Source organism: Aquila chrysaetos, chromosome 4 (genome assembly GCF_900496995.4).
Source record: "Aquila chrysaetos chrysaetos chromosome 4, bAquChr1.4, whole genome shotgun sequence".
Classification (NCBI taxonomy): Eukaryota; Metazoa; Chordata; class Aves; order Accipitriformes; family Accipitridae; genus Aquila; species Aquila chrysaetos.
The window spans coordinates 72,166,506-72,188,266 of NC_044007.1; the positions used below are offsets into that span (position 1 = coordinate 72,166,506).

Sequence of the window (21,761 nt, forward strand, 5' to 3'; positions counted from 1 at the left end):
TTGCTCATTAAATCTCACTGATTTCATCCAGTTATGTTTTGAAAAAAACTTTTTTTGTTCCTTTCCCTTTTTTAAACAAGCTTTTTTCTTGATTTCAGTTCAGTGTGACTAGAACCCAGCCATGGAACTTAGCAAGGCTGTGGAGATGATGCTTGCTGAAGCATATTACTCACATAAGTTTGAAGAACTGTAATTTTGCAAGTTTGTTTTTTTTCTTTATTCTGCCACATCTTACTTAGTTGTTTCCACACCTTGTTAGTTGTTTCCAAAGTGCCCTGTCATTCTCCCACCTGCTTAGTTTTATTAACTAAACTAAATCATTCAAACAAAAAGGAAAAAAAATCAAGATGTTTAAAAATTGATTGAATTTCATCCTTTAAAGAAAAGTTATACCATTGCTATAATGAATGAGGAGTCAGTGCCATGAAAGAGCACTTACACCTTGTGAACAACCCAGGTCAGGGTAATTAAGGCAGTTGCTCGTGTCATAATGTGGACTGTTTAGCATGATTGTGCAGACAATGACAATGCAAATAGAGGGATTTGGGGAGACAAGCTTCATTTCAATTTAAAAGCTATCACTTTCCATGGACATCACAATGATGGAGGCGATGATTTGAGGAAAAACAAAATAAATTGATGCAGCCATTCAAACAAATTGAGAATTAAGCATAAATTCATTTTGCTAAGGAAGGATATTGGTGTTTGCTGAAGGGAGGAGGTAAAATTGTAAGATGAAGAATGACTGGTTTCTTTCTGTTTATGAATGACCAGCATGTAGGCCTTCTAGTGACTGTGTTAAATTGATAATAGAAGAAACAAAGGCAGCAATGTAAATAACAATGCTGCTGGCACTTTCTGCTATAAACAGCTGAAAATAGGATATCTGTAATTTTTACACATCTTAATTGTTTGGGCTGAGGCTTTCCACACCAGTTGTCTTCCTTGCCAGATACTTGTCATACAGCAGTTTGTGGGGGGAAATGTTGAGTTTGCTCATGCTAAATACTCTTAGATTGGTTCACTGAAACTTTTGCTTCTGCACGTTAAACAAGACCTTGTATTTTCTCTTTCCAAAGAAATCTATGTAAATTTGACCATGTCATAAATGTCTTGAACAAACCTGTTGCACTGCGGAGGTATTTTAAAGGCTTCTCTGAAAAGCATCTGCGCTGAATGTGTTCTGTTCTGTCAAATACTCATGATAGAAGAAAACGAGTTGGTTTTGAACAGTAAAGAGCTGAAGAACAAAAGTAGATTAAAAATGTTATGGCAAGGGTGTACAGAAGCATAATGAGGTGGGAACAGTTACCCAAAGAAATGCCAAATGCCACTGCCAAAGTATCTACTCTTCAGAAGCTAGGCTTTAACCCTGATCACTGAGTCTCAGCTTTCAAGGTATATTTGTGAAGCTTACTAGCAAAGACCATACCTTTTCCTGCTTAGAAGATAATAGGACCATTTCAAGGTTAATGTAGTTCTAAATGGTGAAATTTCTTTTTTTTTTTATTGAAGATTATATTATAACTTAGACCAAAAAGGACATTAAATGAAAAGGTGAAGTGCAAAATCAGTTCTTGAATTTTAAGAAAAGTCAAAATTAAGGTTGTCCTTTCAAGCCTAAATTTCCTTCTTGCTGTATGAGTGTTATCATTCTAAGCTGTGTATTATTTTTCTGGAGAACACAGGGAGAGTCATTTCAGAAGAATGAAACGAGCAAGCCTGCCTTTTTATGTAATTATAATAAGCAAGGTTGCAAACTGCAGAAAGATGGTCTTGACAATGAGATTGTTATGCAAGTGTTACAGCAGCCTTTTGAAGCTTTTTACCTCTGACAACCCTATACTTTGTCAGGAGTTGCAATCCCAATGGCATACTTACTAGAAAATATCATGTGTCTTTACCCTGTGTTTTTGAGTGAAATCTGTGATATTAGCTTAACCACAATGAAGCTGCTTTTGCGGTAAGATGTCTTGAATTTGTACAGGAGGGGTAGGTACAAGTACATCTGTTTTTGGCTGATACCTTTGCTGCAGTAGCTGTAACCGTTATCAGAAGGACAGTAACAAATACCTTGGGACACATATGATGTCTTAGATCTCTGTAGCTGTGTGCCAAGTAAATGTGGGTCAATACCTTGAAGCAGCTAAATGTTGGCCAAGTGGCTGATGATAAACTGGGCAAATTACATAATCTAGAAGTGTCACAGGAGTCTAAGTTCTTTAGACTCATTCTTTTCAGTCCACCATTTTTAAGCTGATTTGTGGAAATATCAAATACATAAATTCAATTGAAATCAGTCCATGTGAGTGCAAAAAACATTAAATATTTTTGGAAAAATAAGGTGTACAATGTCAAGTTAGCAAAAATAGCAACTGGGACATGAGCAACTCTTGCTGTCTCACTTTGTGTAAGTTTAGACTTATAAAACAGGACTAATATAGCACGATTTTATAAAGATAAATTCTACATTTATCAGTCATTAGGATGCTACAATGACTGTCATTGAAAACCTCAGTTCAAAAAAAAAAAAAAAAATTTGTGGAAAGGATTTAAGCTGACTTGCAGAGAATAATGGTTTGGAGAGCAACTTGAGCATAATGAGAAGCTACCTCTTATTTTCCATTACCAGGTTTGTACAAAGTAGCAGGGTCTGAGAGAAATAGTGTGTTTAAAAATAAGTATTGTTAACAGGACATGTACAGTGGGGCTAACTATGGGACCAGTAACTTTAACTCTAGCACTTTTTTAATGTATGAGTGCTAGATTGTAGTAACTGTGGTCTTTTAATGCAAGTTATTTCCATGTGTGGTGGTATTTGACTGATGTTTTCTGAATTTAAAAGTTGACTTTCATTATGATTGTAAAGACTTGAAGATTTTATATTAAAAAAAAACCACTAAAAATAGCTTAAAAGAAATCTAGACTTCATCAGAGTACTGATTTGATATCTTCCACATGAGACAAAAAATATTAGAATTAGAAAAACTAGTTCTAACCTATATGAATATAACTACTGTTTACAATAGGTTTAACTTACTAATAAAAAAAATGAAGTATTTTAAAATACTTGATCTTGAAAAGCGAGTGATGTAATGGTCAAGGTTTAACAATTTGAATCATCTCAAAAAAGCTCAACCAAAAGAATCAAAACTGATTATATCAAAACACAAATAACTAGAAAACTATACTGAAGCTTGAGGCATACCTGGAATAATTACCAAACAGCTATGTTGGTCTCTAGGGATGAATAGGGCACGTAACAGAAAATGATCATACCAAAAGAAGCAGCTCTGAGGACTATGGGCATGCTCTTACAGTGTATTCTTACTCTGAATGCCTTATGTAACATGCTTGTTGTACTTAATATCTATGAACTATTTAAAAAAAAAATGCAACTCGCTATATTTGAGCCTGAATTACTGATAAGTAAAAATTAAGTTAACTCTTTCTTCTTTTCTGAGCTTGTAAAATGGCTTTTGATGCTACAGACCACTGTCGGTGGTTCTCGGGTGTGCCACTGGCACTTATCCATGAGGCATGGCTAGAAGTTCTTGATGCACACGGAAGGTGACTGGATACTCACTCCTGGATTACTTTAGAATGAATCAAGACCTTGTTTCACCTGAATACTGTAATTCAAGTGTCTCTGATTTCAGAGAATCAGCTCCAACTCTTACATGTAATTTTTACATTTATCTCATTTCCCTTTTGAAGAGGTTCTGATTAAGCACATGCAGATTTGCAGAAGAGGACTTTTTAACAACGTTTTCTTGTCATGGTGTTTTGTTTTTTTTCTATCTGTGGCATTTCAGAAAAATTTAAAGTGTAATCATTTGGTCAAGCTCAACTACATAATGACAGCAAAGCTGAGTAGAAAAAGGCCATGCTTTTTCTTGCAGAGATCCCAGTCATTGTGGGGTCTTTTGACGACCTGCGTGGTAGATCCCAATGCAATTTGTATTATAGCGAGCTTGGTCATTAATTTTAGGTTACATTGTCCACTTGGGCTTTACGCTAGACTTTTTAATTGTGATTGCTCAGGCTTTATCTGTAAGAAGCAAAGGATGAGCTGTGTTGTTTATCTTCATGTCCCTGGAGGCAATTGTATATTTCTGCAATGACTTTGACTGGAATAAACACATTTCCTAGGACTCTACTTGGTACATAGGCAGTAGTTATTCTGTCTTCTGTATCTTCCTAGCCTGCTCCCTCGGAGTCTAACCACTTCCTCGAGTGGAAGAGGAAAGCAAGCAGTTGAAGGTATTTAAAGCAGGTCACATATTTCAGTAGTCGTGCACTTAAGAGAAAAGGAAAAAAACCTCTTAAAGTCACTAGCATCATGAAAACATTCTTGTGTGGACCACTAGGGAGAGGCCAGGTTTTATAGACTAATACAGTGATAAAGGAGAGTTTTATTTCTGTAGTATGTCAAATGTGAAGTCTAGTAACCGATGTCGATAAAATGCAGCTAACAGTTTAACTATTGCTAAACGTGTGGAAGAAATAAAGGAACATGAAGACTTGTCTCAGTTTGTAAAGAGTGAGATCCTCATTGTGTGATGCAGCAGATCTCAGGAGTGTCTTAATCATTGGTTACAGCTGTAACATAGCAGTTGAGCCCAATCTGAATGCAAAGATGATTGAGTGATTTCATAATCAAAGTTAACAAAAAGGTAAACGGAAAGAACTTATGTAAAACCAGATTTTTAGGTATAATTGAATGAAAAAAAGAGCTCTTCGTACAACAGAATCTTTTAACTAGTTATATTGCTTCCATACAGAAAAGTATCCTGTATCATACAGAAGTCACTCATATGTACAATGAACATGTATGTATGAATAATATAGATATTGTTTTCTAACAGAAACCAGATTTAACAAATGTTGCAGGCAACTTTATATTATAACTGAATCTGTAAGTATGCAGACATACATATTTAGAATAGTTTGTGTAGCCGCAAGACCCTGTTGTTTTGATATTGTTCTCAATAGCTCATCTGCTGGTTTTAGCTGTTTCTTCCAACCTGTCCTAAACTATTATATAGTACTATTATGCATAAGTCTTGCAGCATTTTACCTCAGGTGAATCATTGATGTCAAGGTATAATAGGTCAACAGTCAATAAAATCAAAAAATTAAAATGTGTTTCGATCACAGAAGTTAAACTTGATACCTCGTTTATTTAGAAAATGTTATGCCTTTTGCACGCTTTCGAAGAATTACATGTTCATATGAGAATCTGAAAATGACAAACGTTTTCTACATCATGCATCTTATAGCATCTGCAGAATATGCTTACTGTGAAAAGTATGACTTTTATTTAGCAAACATCAATACAGGAGTCATGACACTGAACACTTTTTGAAAACCTTACTGTATTTTAGACAGAACAACAACACACCGTCACCCATCTCCAGTACGTCGCTTGGCCTGATCATGGTGTTCCTGATGACTCCATGGACTTCTTGGAGTTTGTGACCTGTATGAGGCCAAAGAGGGTAGAGAATGAGCCGGTCCTTGTTCACTGCAGGTACCTGTGCTTTAAAATTCTGGTTATAGGTTTGCTTCAGCCATAGAGTGAGCATTTGCTTTGAAAAGTTTGTCTGCAAGACAAGAGATTCCTTGAATTAAATGAAAATGTTAAATTGTGCAATACCAGCATTCACTGTTGAAGATGGAAGCACTGGTGTTGTATCTAAAGGATGAGTTTCTTTTCTCTCTCTTTCTCCTGCAACTTTTTGGTGAAATGGCTTAGTTATGTAATTATCATAGAGCTCATAATCTGCTATGTAAGTTGTTCTCCATTTTCATCCTCTACCACTGTTGTAACCTCCTTTTGAATGGTACTGCGAATTTTTTTCTGCTGTTATGTGCCTGTCAAAAAGCAGTCAGTTAGCTCTTACCTTTTTTTAGTCAAAAATACCAAACCAGTGCATTCAGACTTGTAAGCAGTTATAATTGTTAAAAATCCATTTACCTTAAGTGAGGTTTTAGTTTTATTTATATAAAAATTCTTTTCTTTTTAATAATTGGCAGGAAATATTACTGAAGTTGCTTTAAAGATAAACTTTGCACTCTGTTCTAATTTTATTAAGGTCTTCCTGTAACTTCTAAGGCTATTTAGCATCCTAGTATTAAGACTGTGATATGAATCTGGTGCATTGCAAAAACCTAATTTTACAGACTATTTTTCTGTTACGTTTCACAGTGCTGGAATCGGTCGCACTGGTGTATTGGTCACTATGGAAACAGCCATGTGCTTAATTGAAAGAAACCAACCTGTTTATCCACTGGATATTGTACGAAAAATGCGAGACCAGCGAGCTATGATGGTGCAAACATCAGTAAGTGATGGAGAGGAAACATCATTTTCTGTATACATGCTGCATTTGTCCAGTTTTAAAACAGATCAAAAATTTTTTAAATTATCTGGTTGTATGAGTCTTCAGTTGCCATTATATTTCATGCTTCCTACATTTATCATAACATTGCACGGTGGCAAAGGCTGCTTTGCTTGTGAGGTGTGTATTTAACTTTTTTGTAAATATTTCTTACCTTGCCATTAAAAGATAATTGATTTCTATACATTGCAAGTCGTTAGAATGCACAAAGTCAGACCTGCACAAATAACGTGTTCATGTTCCTTTGCCTAAATGCTCTGCAAGAAGCTAAAATAATTTTTTGCTTTTCATTCTAGTACAGAGCCTTATAGGAAGTTATTAAACTGAAGGTAGAATTAAAGGGTTTGTGGTATGATTTGAAGAGAGGAAGTGGCTTTTCAAGAGCCCACTTCAGGAGTAGAAATTCGATAGGAACAATATATGTTTTTTTTTCTAAATCTTGCCACTACTCCAGTTTGGAAAAAACAAAGGGCAAGACTGAAATTCAGGAAAAGTTGGGTTGTATCAATTAATGAAATATGAAAGTAGAAGGTGATTTTAAGATGGAATTGGCTCAAAGACAATTTGAGATCATGAGGGCAGCTTTGTGTCAGCTTTGGAAATGAACATTAGAGACGAAGGATGAAGAATGGGAGGCTCTCCTTTCTTGAGTACAGGTTGGATGACAGAATATTAAGTGTGGGTTATCTCAGAGAGCTAAATGCCCTATGACAAATGGAAGTAAAGGCGTTTAGACCCACAAAGTCAACAGTTAAATTGGGCATTTCTGCCTCTCGTCTTCAAAAGAAAATGTGTTTCCACTCGATCAAGGGAAGGAAAAACGTTACTCGAGAAGACAAATTCTATTCATTAACAGATTAATGACCGCAGAAGCTAGCATTATGATTGACTAGATGGGGGACAAGTCATGCTTTATCAAAGAGTGTGAAAGCGTCAGGAATTACGGTTGCTTATGTAACATTAGAGTGCTCTGTGAGCAGAGATTGTTCATGCATGCTGCTGGCGCTCTTGTTCATTGCATTAGGAGTGCACTCTCTGGAAGTGCATCGGGACTGTATGGTTGAGGAGGGAGATGTCTGAATAGTCCCCTGCCGGTTCCTTGCAGAAAGGGAAGCTGAGCTTATGACAACACTAGCCTCAAGTTTAAGGAAGCTGAATGTTGGCTTCTGAACTTGTACCTCTCTACACCCCTCAGTTTCTATAATGAACTGAGCAAGTTCAGGCTTAGATTTTCTAGAGGTGGTTGTCTTTTTGAGAATCAGACATGAGAACCTGAAGTAAACTTTAGCTTGCCAGAAGGCCGAGTCCCTCTTGTTACAACAGAAATCAGCAGGAATTGTCCTTGTATTCTACAGTTTGATATAACTGAAGAATATGGGGAATAGTGATAAGTACACTAGCAACCAGACCCTGAGTGTGGAAAACTGATTATCTAAAACAGGATTCTTTACCTTGCTTGCTGTATTCCACAGTTCACTATCAGCACAATCAGGAGAGGGGTGATTTGTAGGAGCAATACTGTGAAAATAAATTCACTTGTTATTTCTGAAGTATGCAAATACTGTTGTGAAAAGCCAATGAGCAGAATTGGCATACTGTGCTGCTGTAAATGAGACAAAGAAGCAAGCACTCGACTGTGAGAAAACAGAACACCAAAGAGCTGCACGTTAACATTTTGATTCTATCCTGGGTGCTCTATCGCATTCCCATGCCTGCATTCCAGCTAGCCCCACTGCTCATATTTGATATTCAGCTTAGGGCTTCTGGGAGAAGCCATTAGGGATTGTTGTGTTGTAATAGCCTTGCCTGAAGCATGCTCAGCTGCCCTGTGGGGATTGTGTGTGCGCTCCAATTCTAAGATGATACACATAGCCAGATGCATGTTGTGAGTTAATATCAGACAGGGCATACTCAGTAAGTAAGAATGGACTCATCAGAGCTATTAACTGGTCAGTTTAGTGTCTGCTGTTAGTCATGAGACAGCTGTCATTTCTCAAAGACCTGTAACTTGGTCATTGGGAACAGCCAAACAAAAGCTTCGACCGAAATAATAAAGCTACAACAAAATTTGTGTAACCATATGGCCCTTCATTTAAAAAAAAAAAAAAAAAAAAAAAGGAAAAAAACCCCTAACCATTATCTTCCATTAAAGAGAAATTAGAGATACTAAACAATACAGAAAGCAGTGCTTTAGGACGTACATAATAGAACTAGTTATCAGCTCAGTGAGCAGTAAGAATGCATGCAGCAGAGAAGAGCAAAGAAAACAAGTAGTCAGTCTGAGTCAGAGGAAGCAATGCTGAAGTGCTCATTCTTATTTGTTAGGTAACTTGATCACACAAGATAACAGAAGTATTGAAGAGAGCTAAATATCACACTTGGCTTGTTCAGGCAGTAGAAATATGCAAATGACAATAACAATGAAGAGAAAAGTCAAGGTAATTAAGAAAGAAAGACAAAAGAACAGAATGATATTGAAGGTGGGAGTAATTGACTGAAAGGTTGAAAGAAAAGGCAGGAAAATCGAGATGCAGAAAATTAATTTCCATCCCCCAGTTTGCCTTAAGTTTTTCTGTACTTTAGAGAAAATGTATTGCAGGTTATGGACAAGAATAACATCCCCAGCTACTGTTATTTAAATGCAACCTAAGGTCCTTCACAGTCCAAGCCTTATCTTTTAGTCCTGTCCTTTGGGAGATATTGGGAGAATGTTTCCAGATGCTCCTGGAGAGGTGATGAGTGCTGACATACAAGGGCAGCTGGGAGAACATTTCAAAGATGTAAAAAGGGATTTAGAAAATGTGAAGCTGCACTTCTCTGAATACATAACATGGAGCTTTGGGGAAAGATGTTCATTTTGGGGTTTTGACAATAGTGAAAAGTACTTTTGGAGGAGAGGTATGCTTTGATCTCTGTAAGTTCTTTTAAATTTCCATCATCTTGTGGTCTCGGTGTTGTTAGTCACAAAAATGTTTTCAGGCTATGTGGATTTTTAGTTCTGCACTAGTCCTATTGCTAATGTCTCCCTGTATCACTCTTCAGAAAGAGGCTCACAGGCTAATTGCTTTTAACAAATAGGTACATCACAAGATCAAGGAAGAAATAGTCTTTGTAATAGTATAATTCAGAAAAGAAACACTAATCTAATTGGCGAATACTGTTTAAGAACTAAATAAGCTCAAAATGTTGGGTGACAGAACAAGTAATGTGGCTGCTACTCTTCAAAAATATTCATTCCAAAGGTTTTGATCCCATTCTGTTACGAAAGATGTGTGGTCTGATTACAAATCGAAAATAAGGTGACTCCATCTTCTGCAATAGTGTAGGTGGTTTTAAAAAAAAAGTGTTTAGCAAGGCAGTTGGGCCTATATATGGTAACTTTAAATGCATTTTTGGTCATGTAACTTAAATGTGCCGAGTAATATGTAACTGCAGGATTGGCAAGGTTAGAATACTTGTAATAATCAAGTAACTACCAAGAATATAGATGAGATGTATAAAGAACATATGTAGCTAGTTAAACTTAGTCAGAAGAATCATATAAATCTGCATAGCTTTTACAAATAAATCCTATTCCCTTAAATTTAAGCATGTGTTCCTTTAAATTTGGGGACTGTGTTTTCCTTAGTGTGAGATTTTTAATGCTTGTCCCTCAAAGAAGAGTAAATGTTACCTTTGTTTACTGTGAACACAGCCAGGAGAGTTGGATTTTCTCCTTCCATTTTTCTATCTCCTCTCCTGTCATTCTCCAGGAGAAAAGGAAGCAGTGGGACTGTTAGTCCTATTCAATACTACTGTATAATCAGGAGTTTAATTAACCATCCATAAATGTTTTTGTTTTTTTTCTTTCTTATACAGAGTCAATACAAATTTGTTTGTGAAGCTATTCTTCGTGTTTACAAAGAAGGATTGGTTCGACCACTGGATTCCAGCTAGCACAGCAGTGAAGGATGAATTCTTTTTTCCCCTAAAAAGACTGCTCTTTAACTAAAACAAGGGCTTGTTTCTGAAGGCAACTATAATGGACTAGAAGCCCATGAAAAGACAGATGAGCACATTTGAACTGTGGCACTTTAAATTTCTCAAGAAGATTGCTAAATCATGTACAGTATAACAAAGTCATGTAGATAAATATATGAGAGCAATTGTGTGTAATATGCTTTATTCACATAGACAACCATAAACAATCATGGAAACCTTAATACATGTCTTTTACTGCCTTAAAACACCCTTCACTTTGGAAGTTACAAAGGTCCTTGTGTTTCCTTTGAAATAGCAGAAAGAAAACTCATAGTATTGAAATGATTCAGCTTAAGAAGGTATTTAGTATCTTTGTATTGTATAAAAGCTCATTGAAGGTGAATAGTTGTAACTTTCTTATTGGGACACTAAATGTTCATGGAAATGTAACCTTGACTTCTAAAAGGCTGACAAAGAGCTTTAAAGGCTAATAATGCGTAACTACTGTACATTAAGAGCTGGAGAAATTAAGTATTCAGATACCGTAAATCTATTAGTAAGTATGCCAGCTGTTATAATACGCTTCCTAGAAATCGCATCTACTGTATGTGATGTGCAAAATAATGCTGCATTTAAGCATTTATGCAGATGGTACAATCTACATCTTCTGTTGATCAATTTTAATTGCAACTTGCCCTTTTAACAGTGACCTACTTACAGTTTTAGTTATTGTACTCCTTTTCTGTTTCTGCTGTCTATCTCCTTTATACTCGTTTTTCACTGCTGTTTCTATACGTGGACTGAAAATATTTTAATTTAAATCAAGGTTTAATTCTCTGTCACCTTTGTTTCCATGTGTATTTATGAGTTCCTAGATGTAAATGTGGATTAATGTTGCACACATGTACTAGACTTTTGACTTACTGTATATGCAAAGTAGTCTAATCCAATACTGGAAGAAAAATTACTACTGAACCCATCAAATATGTTGCTGCTAATTCAAGGTGTGAAGCTTACAAGGGCACAGGTGTTGCTAGTGTTCAGACGGTGATAAAATGTTGACTTGCTGCCCTTCAGCAAAAACTGCTCTTATCCAGTGAAACACGACTCCCTTTTGCAAGAGTTCTGCGCATTTACTGTGTTTCTTGCTTTATGGAAATGCAGCTAAAGTCACATGAAGACTTACGTGGAAAGAGGGAATGAATTTGTACAATGATGAATAATTCACCCTAAGGTACACTGGTCTCCATTTCATTTCAAATGGGAGAATTGGACTTTCTGAACAATATAACCACATTTGTATGATGTTAATTTATTTTGTGTGTGCTTTTTGATTACCCTGAGATAGGTCTTCATGTTCGAATAGTGTTTAAAAAAAAAAAATATTCTAAGAGACTGTTTAAAAATCTGTTATTTAAAAGATTAGTCCTAAATAAGGAAAAATTTTTATGGGGCATATTAGCTGGGTGTTTATATGTGTATAAAAGAAAATTAGATAATTTTCTTTTTAGATATATATATACACACATATTCAGATATATTTTAGAATTATGGTTTGTATTATGGATATTATCATTTGTATCTGGAGTTTCATTATAGAAACTGCCACAGCTGTACAATATGCATCTCTCATGTTACCAGAAGGTTATGGGTTTTTCCCCAGGAGACAGCTGAAAAGTGAATGTAGGATGTGCTGAATTGCTGACTCTTGTCTTCTGTAGGCTTGGTCCTTTCTTCAAGATTACATTATTTATTACAGGTAAAGACGATACCTGGTTACTATTGAGTGATCAAAAGAGTTTTAATTGGAACATGCAGGGTAATTGGCAACATGGAAAGTGTCTTGGCTTTGTTAGGTTGAAAGATGATTAGGTTTGCGCTCATTCTTGTATGCTGCATTCCAGATTTCACTTTCACTGAAGCTTTTGTAATACTTGGGATCATTATCCTCTTGCTTGATTGGGCACAGATTGGAAGGCAAGAGACTGTAACTGGTTCAGTCTTAACGTGCTAAACTGCATCCAGTCACTCAATCTGTCTGTGACTCCAAAAGTAAAATGATACTGGACATGCACATGTTGGTCGGGAAGCTTTTTTTGAAAAATGCATGTGGAGAAATGTTGTACAAGTGCAGGCTGCCTGCTGCTGTTAGAGAGAATATTGACCAGTGAGACAACCTCGTGGCTCTTTCCCACGTGAGGAGTAGTGGGCACTAAAGAATCTGTGCCTGCTGAGTGGTTAACGAAAGCCTCCTTTTTGTTATGTGTGTCCCTTTCTGTTAAAACATCTCTTTTTTCATTATTTTTTTTAAGTTTTGTTGTGCCCGGGTCTCAGTCATCCCTTGCAGTTGGCATGACTTCCAATTAATAGTTTGTGAAGAAGTGAAAAAGGCAAGGAGCAAAAAAGCAAGAAAATAAATAGTAAGAAAATATTTAGAGCATCTCTTTGTGACATCTGTTTCTTTCATGGAAGTACTTGATTAAACTTACGGTTTATTTGTGTTCAAGGTTATTGTTATATTCCTATCGCTATTTATGTTTCTTTGTGTTGAACGTGTATTTACCAAAACACTGTAACCGTATTCCTTATATAACTCCAGCCTCAAGATACGTGGTGTAGGCTTGGCTTACATTAGTATGTGTGTGTTTAAATGATGATGATCGTATTGTGACAACAAATGCTGCTCTTGTTCCGGTAAACTTAGATGGTTTCGGTAATACCATTCATGAACTCTTATTTGGACTTTAATAAGTTGTTTGACATTGATGGCCACTAAGAGACTACTCAAAGCTATAAAAATAGTAATCTCTGTAATATTTGATTTTTTTTTTTTTTTAAAACCATAGAGCAAATATTAACTACGCAAGTATCTTGTACATTGTGTCCATCTTTATTTCAGTCTTGCTGGGTTTTGCACATGTACCTGTAGGGTCCATAGGGGAGAATGAAGGGGTTTTTGTCTTCTCTCTGTAGTGTGTGATGACTTTGCACTGAATAATGTATGCCTTAGATCTGATCTTGCAATGAAAGCCTAATTATGAAAACATCTTCTTAATGCTGGCTTTTGTTTCCACAAGAATTAGGAAATTAAAAAGACACAGAGTTGATTGACTTTTTCTTTTTCTTTTTTTTTTTGGTAGCAGTTAAAACTCCTAACACAAATTTTTTAACTGTCAAGCAATTGACAAATAGCAGAAAATGCTGTGAAGTCAAGATTCTGTATAACCTTCATAAACAGTTTAACTTTGGTTTTTGCCTGTGCTTGTGTGATCATGACAATAAGTATTCAAAATTTCTGGCATGGTGGTGGATGAAGAGGGAGTAATAAGCCTTTGAGGTTTTCATCACTGTGAAATACACTAACATTTATTCTTCAGAATTAAAGAAATTTTAACTAAGTGGCTTTATATTTGATACAGAAGTAACTAAAATGCCTATGCACAGTGTCTTCAGAAATATCGCAGGGGAACACTTCTGAGACAGAGGTGGGAGGGACAGATCTTACCATGTATGGAAAATAAGAAAAACGGTGCCGTAAACCATGAATGCCTTTTGTGTAACAGGATGTATGAAATATGAATCATTAAAATACAACCGAACCTTGAATAGTGGTGGTGTTTTGAAAAACCAACCAAACAAAAAATTCTGTAATCCAGGGGTTTGCTTTCAATAATCCTGTCTTTTAGGTGTTGGTACTAAATTATATGCAATCAAAATGTACCTAAGAATTCAGCAATAGCTCTTTGTATACGCTCATTGTTTTTAATGTTTCTCTTTTTTTCCCTCCTTTTTTATACTATGCAACACTTGGTGAAAAGTATATCTATATTTCAAAAGAACTGTAGTTCTGAAGTATCTAATGAACTATGCATTTGCTTTATTACAAGCATAATATGATACCGTTTTACAACAAAAGTTCTCCCCTGTAGATAGTGTTCTTATGTGTCAGACTAAATGCATAAATGGTCCACTGATTGAATATGTTGAAAAGTCACGTATGGTTCATATTCAATCAATTAAAATTTAAACATAGTTATTTCACTGATAATGGCTTTATTGTTATTGCTTTATTGCTGAAATGTAGCATCTAAGTGCAAGTTTATTTTACTCATTTACATAAAGCCTTTATCGAAAGAGCATGTGCTGGGAAATGTTTGTATTTCAATTGGTAACCTGCAATTAGTCTACTTGGTTAAAAGCATTTATCAATTGAAACTATATAGAAGGTAAAGTTGTGTCATTAAATACTTTATTCAAAGGCAGTTGAAAGCCAAGTGAATGATTAATTCATTATATAAAACATAATGTTTTGATTAAATGGATTCTCTTGCATTTAAGTTCTGACACTGATAGTGTTAAGCCATCTCCGATGACTGTCTGTTTTAACAATAGTATTATATTAACATTTTAAATATAGCAATCTAATGCAATATGATTTAGTTTTAGTGTACTTTAACATATTTAATGTTCCAGTTGTTCAGTAGCTGTACAAGCTTCAAAAAATAGTATCCACAATCACTGAAACTTGTCGTCTTTTTTTTTTTTTTTTTTTTAAGAAAAGTAAGTTTCACTGAATGAAAAGGAAGGAGTAGCACATGATATTGATGGATTTAACCATTTTTTCAGCTCAGACTAACCCTGTGACAGTAGTGGTCTGATTTAACCACTGATATAAAGAGCAATTGTTAAGGACCAAGAATATAATGGAAAAAACAAATTATGTGGGCTGTTGACACTGTTTAGTTTTGGCTATAGTTAAAAGACTACTAACTATTGTCTTTTTTTTTTTTTTTTAAAGACAAACTCATCTTAAGAGGTGACTTTGCGATTGCAGAGTAGAATGTGCCTTTATTGACTCTCCTAATTTTGTTGCAGATTACTTGGATAAGAGACTTGGATGAGAGTCTTAGATTGTGTATTATTTTGAGCTTAGCTGCAGGTTTTGCATCTTTAATGAAATTCTTATTTAAAATATTAAAGCATTGATTTTAATAGGCATTAATGAAACACTTTGGTTTACCGTTAGTTGCCCAACCTCTGTTTTCTTGGCTTTCATGATGTCGTTTCTGGAGTTGTCATTGTTTTACCTTATAAAACCACTTTGAGGTTTCCCACAACTGTAAAACTGGCTTTGTCGTAGACAGACCAAGTAATGTTGCTGTTGCTTAAGATATAATGTTACTTCTGTCTGCTGAAGGTGCAATGTGGTGTTCAGACCAGCCTGAACTGAGCTCCTCCCTGAGGAATTTAAACAGTGCTGCTAACAGTGGTAAAAATCATAAAGATATTTTGAAAAAGCATGTAGGAAATGTTTTGTTGAGGGCAGATAAGACCTGATTTTTATTTAAAAAAAAAAAAAAAAAGAAAATTGTGAGGATGAAAATGTTTTTAACAGATAAGGTAGGGGTAGGAGAAATGCAAGATTTTTTTTTCCCTTTGCAGAACACTATTTTGTGTTTTAAATGCATCATTTCTTTTGGAGCAATTTCTTTACTAAATAGCCCTACTGTTGTTGGGATTTAATTTTTGTCAAACTGACCTAGAAAATAATTTTAAGGTTTTTAAGTTGAACTTTTTCCTCATGTACTGCTTTGTCCTTTTAAGTAACATTAAACAAAACTGAACTCTTTTCCTTCTAAAAATTATTTTGGCTGTTTTCATTTGGTGTCTTTTCCTGAGACATAAATGGAACCCGAATGTGTCTGGGTAACTAGTGAGGTTGCCACGCATGATAAGAGGAAACATGTGCTTTGCTAGATCTAATAAATCCATTACCTAACATCAGTTACCAACTGAAACCAGTCTAGCATCATATTTCTATCAGCTTTTTGCAGAATAACCATTTTGCACGTAGGAAGTCTTTGGAGCTTGCTCTCCCACACGTTGGGAAGTCTTCTTGTGCTAAGCTAGAATTAATGCTTTAAAAAAACAACATTGAAATCTGAATCTTCAAGTAAGGAAGGACTGTTTACCAAAATCTATACAAAACACGCTTATACCTTTAACAAGGGGAAAAATAGTTTCTCTGTAAAAAAAGCCAGCTGCTAGAAGTGAGCGTCGTCTTTGCTGTGGCTGCATCTTAGGTAGTCATAAACCAAACTAGTTCTCAACTTGTAAGCAGTGCGGCTGCTAAAGCACAGAAAAGTCGACGCTGACCTAACCACCCCGTTAATTTCTCAACTTTCTCGTGAAGAGTTGATGGCGATCCTGGCTCACAAGTCCTTGCTGCAGAATGGAAGGGGAAAGGGCTTCCTTCCTTAGGGAGGAGACTGAAAGCCTGCTCAGTAAATCAGCGGTCTATATTGACCTTAGTGGGGTTGTACTTGTATTATCTAACCCAAGCAGTCCAGTTTAAAGTACGATCAAGTATATCTATATGAGTTTGCAAGAACAGCGAAGGCCTACGTTCATTCCAGGGGAAAAAAGCTCAGACCAGCGGTGTTAATTTTCATGGGCTTCATTTGCTTCAATTAAGCAGCAGGTTAGCATGGTAGCAGTTGAGTTATTCTTGATCAGTGCCCTTCTAATTCAGAGTTTCACATACTTGAATGAAAACCTGGTCTAACTGTTGCTTTCCTAGTTTTTAACAGAAATTAAATTACTGTAGAAGGTAGGTGGGGAATTAGTATATGCGCTCAAATGTAAATGTATTTCAAATCCAGATTTTGCAAAATAAATTACAAGTATCAATGCTTATATTCCAGTGACCTGTGCAGTGAGTACGAAACATAATTTATTTAGGTTTTCACACTTCATTGTGTAACCTTAATGGAGAAATACAAGATAAATAATGGGGACAAGTCCTACCAAGGCTTTGAAAATCTGCCAGGCATTCATAATAATAAGTAATGATTAGTTAAAACTGACCTTCATTGCAACCAACATAGAAATGTACTTAATAGTACTGGAATAAATTGCATAACAGTTGGGAAAGCCAAAGTTGGGGGGGTTGGGGGTTTGGGGTTTTTTTGCAAGCTTTGCAAAAGATTCCACTATTCTATTCTAGTCACTTAAGTTTTTGTATTTTCATATACATTAGGTTAGCGTTTTTGTCAGAGATGTAGAAAAAGCTTGGAGGATAATATCCATTCAGTGACTCTGGCTATTTTTATTTTTTTTTATCGTTGTTTCTGTAGCACTCTCTAGTTTCTTCTTCTGAGTTCTTAGGTGCCAGTGCATTAAAGGAATAAAAGAATGTATTTGATGTATTTGGAAGGTAAGGAAAGAGTTTATTTTGTATCCTAAGCTGTACTTTTCTTTTAAATCATTTTAAATGTAAATTGATGTTGATATTACAAAGCTTAATTTATTGTTTAAAAATGTAGACACTTCTTGAAATGAATGTATCATTTTTCTTTTTTATTTTTATAGGAATAAAGTATTGGTTAATGTTTTCAGTATAGTTTTCTTGGGTTTTGGAACTGTTTTGAACAAAAATATTACAGCCACCATTTTATGCTTATTGGTTATATGGCTAATGGTGAAATAAAACATTTTTGGCTATATGGTTTTACTGTGGCTTTATTCAAGAAGAAAATAAGAGTTGCATAAAGAAGTTACTGACCTTTTTAATCCTTTTAAAAAAAAAAATCACACGTGGCTGCAGCTTGAATTTTATCTAAGCAAGCAAACATATGTATGGAAAGTGTCTGCTCCCTATAGAAACAGTGGGGGGGGTTAAACCATGACACTTTCATAAAGAGCTTGCCGGAGAAGTAAAGCAACCAAGTAAGCCACAAATTCTTAGGAATATTTCACTTGCAACAGTTTTTATAACAGAGGATTGTCTCGATTAATTAAACCAATAAACCTTTGCACTCATGAGATACAAGGCCATATAAATAACTGTTTGAGCGTGGATTTTCTTTTTTTGCTACTGTGTATAAAATGCGCAGACTACCCTTCCTTTTGGGATTTCCTACGGCCTCAAAGTACTCCCCAGAGGTGTCCGAGCAGTCGTATCTTCTACACCTTGTGTTGCTCCAGGGTGGTTGTCACGTTTTCACAGCAAACTGGAGCCCAGTGATGCTGTTCTTGAATTATTTTTGTTTACATGTGTATGTAAAATGCAAGTTTATAAGCTTCAAAATAGAAAACACACTGAAGATTGAATCTAACGCTACCAGATGGATAGAGCATTGACCTTAAAATATGTTTGGGATTCAGTTAAGAACTGCGATGGTTGTTAGCAAGCGCTTTTTTGCTGTTTACAAGACATGGCTCTGCCTACTGATTAGTCTTTTTAAGCTTGAGGCCAATAACCCTTCATGGTGAAGCTATGAATTCAGTGAAATCTTGGTAAAAGAAAGTACAAGACCAAAACCAACCATCTGCACAGCCCAGATATGGGATATGCATGCAGGTTGGAATCTCTCATAGGTGCATAGGAAGCTACCAGGATGAAGGTTTTGCTGGAAATCCATACGAAACAGCTTACAGAAAGATGTACCAGTGTCTTTGCAGCTTGTTAGCAGGATGGGGTGCAGAAGTGCCTTTTGGAGGAGATAAAGTAGACTCCAAGCCCGTGGTTGTATCGTCAAGACTTGCGCAGCTGATTGCTGGTGGGGAGAAGAGGGCCTTAACGTGCCTAGTGTTAAGGGTGATTTCAGACCATGCAAAGCACCGAGGTGTTCCATTCCTACACACAGGGCAATCCTTTAAAATCCTTACGGTGCCAGCAACCGTGGGGTGCTCCGCCAGGAAGCCAGGAGTATGGAAGAAGTGTCTTTATGTAACTCATATCAGGCAAAGACGGTTGGGAGTATGTATGTCAAACTGGCATTTCCCAATATATGTATTATTTCCACGCATAGGGTTTTGGTGCCGTATCTCGGTGACACCAAAATTTTCAAGCAGTGGCTCAGTTTGGCTTATGTTCCTTACGCTACTCAAAATATTGTAACAAATATCATAAAAATTCTAAAATATCCAGTTTTCATCTTGATTTGGGATTAAATTGCCTTTTTTTGGTCAGTCCTAGTATAATGTAACTAAATTGATTTCCATGTACTAAAAAATAAATATGTAATGATAGCAGGTGCAAAAGCTAATCTGCTAAGAAAGCTCGTTTTTTCATTTGAATGACAAAACTGAATTTTTTTCCATTTGTTAAAAAGAAGGAGCACGTGAGAATAACTGAAAGGTGTTTGGGGAGACGGATGACTGCTGCTGATCTCTGGGTTCAGAGCCAGTTCACTTTCGCAGGTCCGTCTGCAGGGATGAGGGACATCAGCATTTCTCTGGAGCGTGCTAAAAGGCCGGACTCGGTGGAACTCGCGTGCAGTCTCGTGCGGTTGTCTGACGCTGCTGTTGGGGAACTCGGACACCTGCAACACCCTGTGTTTTAAAGCAGAGGTATTCTGATTTATTTTTCCTGTTTCATTGAGTTTAGCATCCACCCGCAGAAGATGCAACATTGTCCGTAACGGGAGCCTTTAGTTCTTCTGTGCATCAATTACAATTTAAAAAATAAATAATCTGGCACTGACAGAAGAAGTTTCCTGAGCACTAGCGCCGTGTCTCAAGCGCAGCGGGTAGTTGTATGTGGGGCATTAAGGTTGCACTGGCACGCGTGATGGCGTGGGCTAAGGTGTCAGTAGTGCTGACGGTAATCCCAAGATGTGGAAGAGTGTGTGAAAAACAGCACTGTATACATCAACGTACCCCACAGAATACCACAGGAGTGCTTATTGCTGATGGGTTTGGTCCTACTTAAGTTTAACTTTGGCCTTCTGAGCTTTCTGTGTCAGTACAAATGCCCCGAGCTTTTGGACCTCATAAATTCTCATTTAAAATGAAATACTGGATGTTACTCCCTGCGAGCTACAAAGAGATTTGTCATCCTTTTTGAGTATGTGGGTCCTCAGCTTTAATCTGGATAGCTCTGCTTATGCATGTTCAGAAGAATTAATGCAAATGTAACGTAAACGTAGTGCAGTTCTGGAGCTTCGCATTCATTTATACAGATTCCAAGTTAGCATAAGCTTGCTGGTTTCAAAAGCGGCCAACTTGCTTATGTATAATGTATAATACTTAGCCTAAAAGGATGTAGTGACTCCAGCCTTCTGGTTACATGCCAAAAACTGAAGTGCCTTTTGCCTTTGAAGATACTTGTTGCTGTATCCAGACTGGCTGGAAGTGTCATTTTTCTGTTCAGAAGGCTGTATTATTTTCACCTGTGCTGCTGGGCTCTTTTTTAGTTTAAGAAATACTACTACGAGAAGGTCTACTCCCTTTGCTTAAGCGTTCCTCAGAAATCTTGCTGCTGGGGACACTCGCGTTTTGAATAGAGAATGTCATTTTTGTCCTCCGCGAGAACTGCTCGCGGCAAATTTACCGTGCTGTCGCACCTCTGCCGCTTCTGTAGCTCTGCCCGCCGCATCAAACGAGATGTCGGGGCACGGGCCAGAGCCTGCGGCTGTCTCGGGCACGCGGGTGGGAACATACCGCCTCTCTGTAGGAGCTCTTCCTTCCACGGTGAATAATGTGCTTGCTTTTGAAGAGTAAAGCGGGAACTGAGGAGAAGCAGAACTTCCAGCTCGAGTAAAGTTAGGACCGAACAGAGCCTAGACGCGAGGCAGAAGGGCTAGAAGGACCAAAGTGCGATCAGACCTTCTGCAGAAGCAGGAGGACGACAATTTGAAAGGAGCTGCTTCCTCCTCTGCCTTCTCCCTTAGATTTTTACGAAGGAAAAGAGGCAGTTCGGCTGCAGTCCCTGTGGCGGGGGGATGCTACAGCCAGCCTGAGCCCCCTTTGGAATGGGAAGGTTTCTTCCCTTCCATAAAGCCGTCTGTTTTTTCATGGCCTGATGCAGGTCATACTGTTATTTTCCTGGTTTTGTTCTCTGTTACTCAGCTTGACAGAGAAGGCAGTGAGTACTCAGAACTGGCCTGGTTAAAAAAGGGGAAAATAGTTTAAAGCTCCTGAGCTGTGTAACTAAGAAACATCATCTTAGCAACTGCTACTACAAGACGAGTCTTAAAGATTTGTTTAAATGGCACTACTTTCAAATACTGTCTCTTTCTCTATCAAGTGGATAGGAAGGGGATGTATATAAAGAGATATATATATGTGTGTGTATGTGTGCACATATATATAAAATCAAACACACGAGTGAATAACTAATGTAGCTCCAAAAAGGACAGAGAAGGCATAAATTCAGCTTGGCATTTCAACCATAAACAGAATTAAAAAGGGGGGAGTCTGAAATGAAGATGGCAATACAGGTAATTTAAATAATGTATAAATAAGGAATGCTTTTTTCTACCGTGCCACAGCAATCTTTGTCCCAAAGTAAAAACTTCATTTACACTATTGAAAAAATCCATATATAACCTGATTTTATTATTTATATGCATAGTGCTTGCTTTTGCAGATTCCTGTAATACGTGCATAGAT

The 21,761-nt window shown here is 36.7% G+C and overlaps 1 protein-coding gene across 9 annotated transcripts in view; it reads left to right on the top strand.

Moving 5' to 3' along the window:
* PTPN3 (protein tyrosine phosphatase non-receptor type 3) overlaps positions 1-14,940 on the top strand; it is a 199,818-nt gene extending 184,878 nt beyond the window's left edge. For all 9 annotated transcript variants that reach the window (XM_030012301.2, XM_030012295.1, XM_030012296.1 and 6 more), the window contains 3 exons: positions 5,388-5,533; positions 6,212-6,347; positions 10,263-14,940. In XM_030012301.2, the coding sequence (XP_029868161.1) occupies positions 5,388-5,533; positions 6,212-6,347; positions 10,263-10,340 (360 nt within the window). In that variant the 3' untranslated portion in view covers positions 10,341-14,940. The remainder of the gene's footprint in view (positions 1-5,387; positions 5,534-6,211; positions 6,348-10,262) is intronic.
* Positions 14,941-21,761: the final 6,821 nt, after the last annotated feature.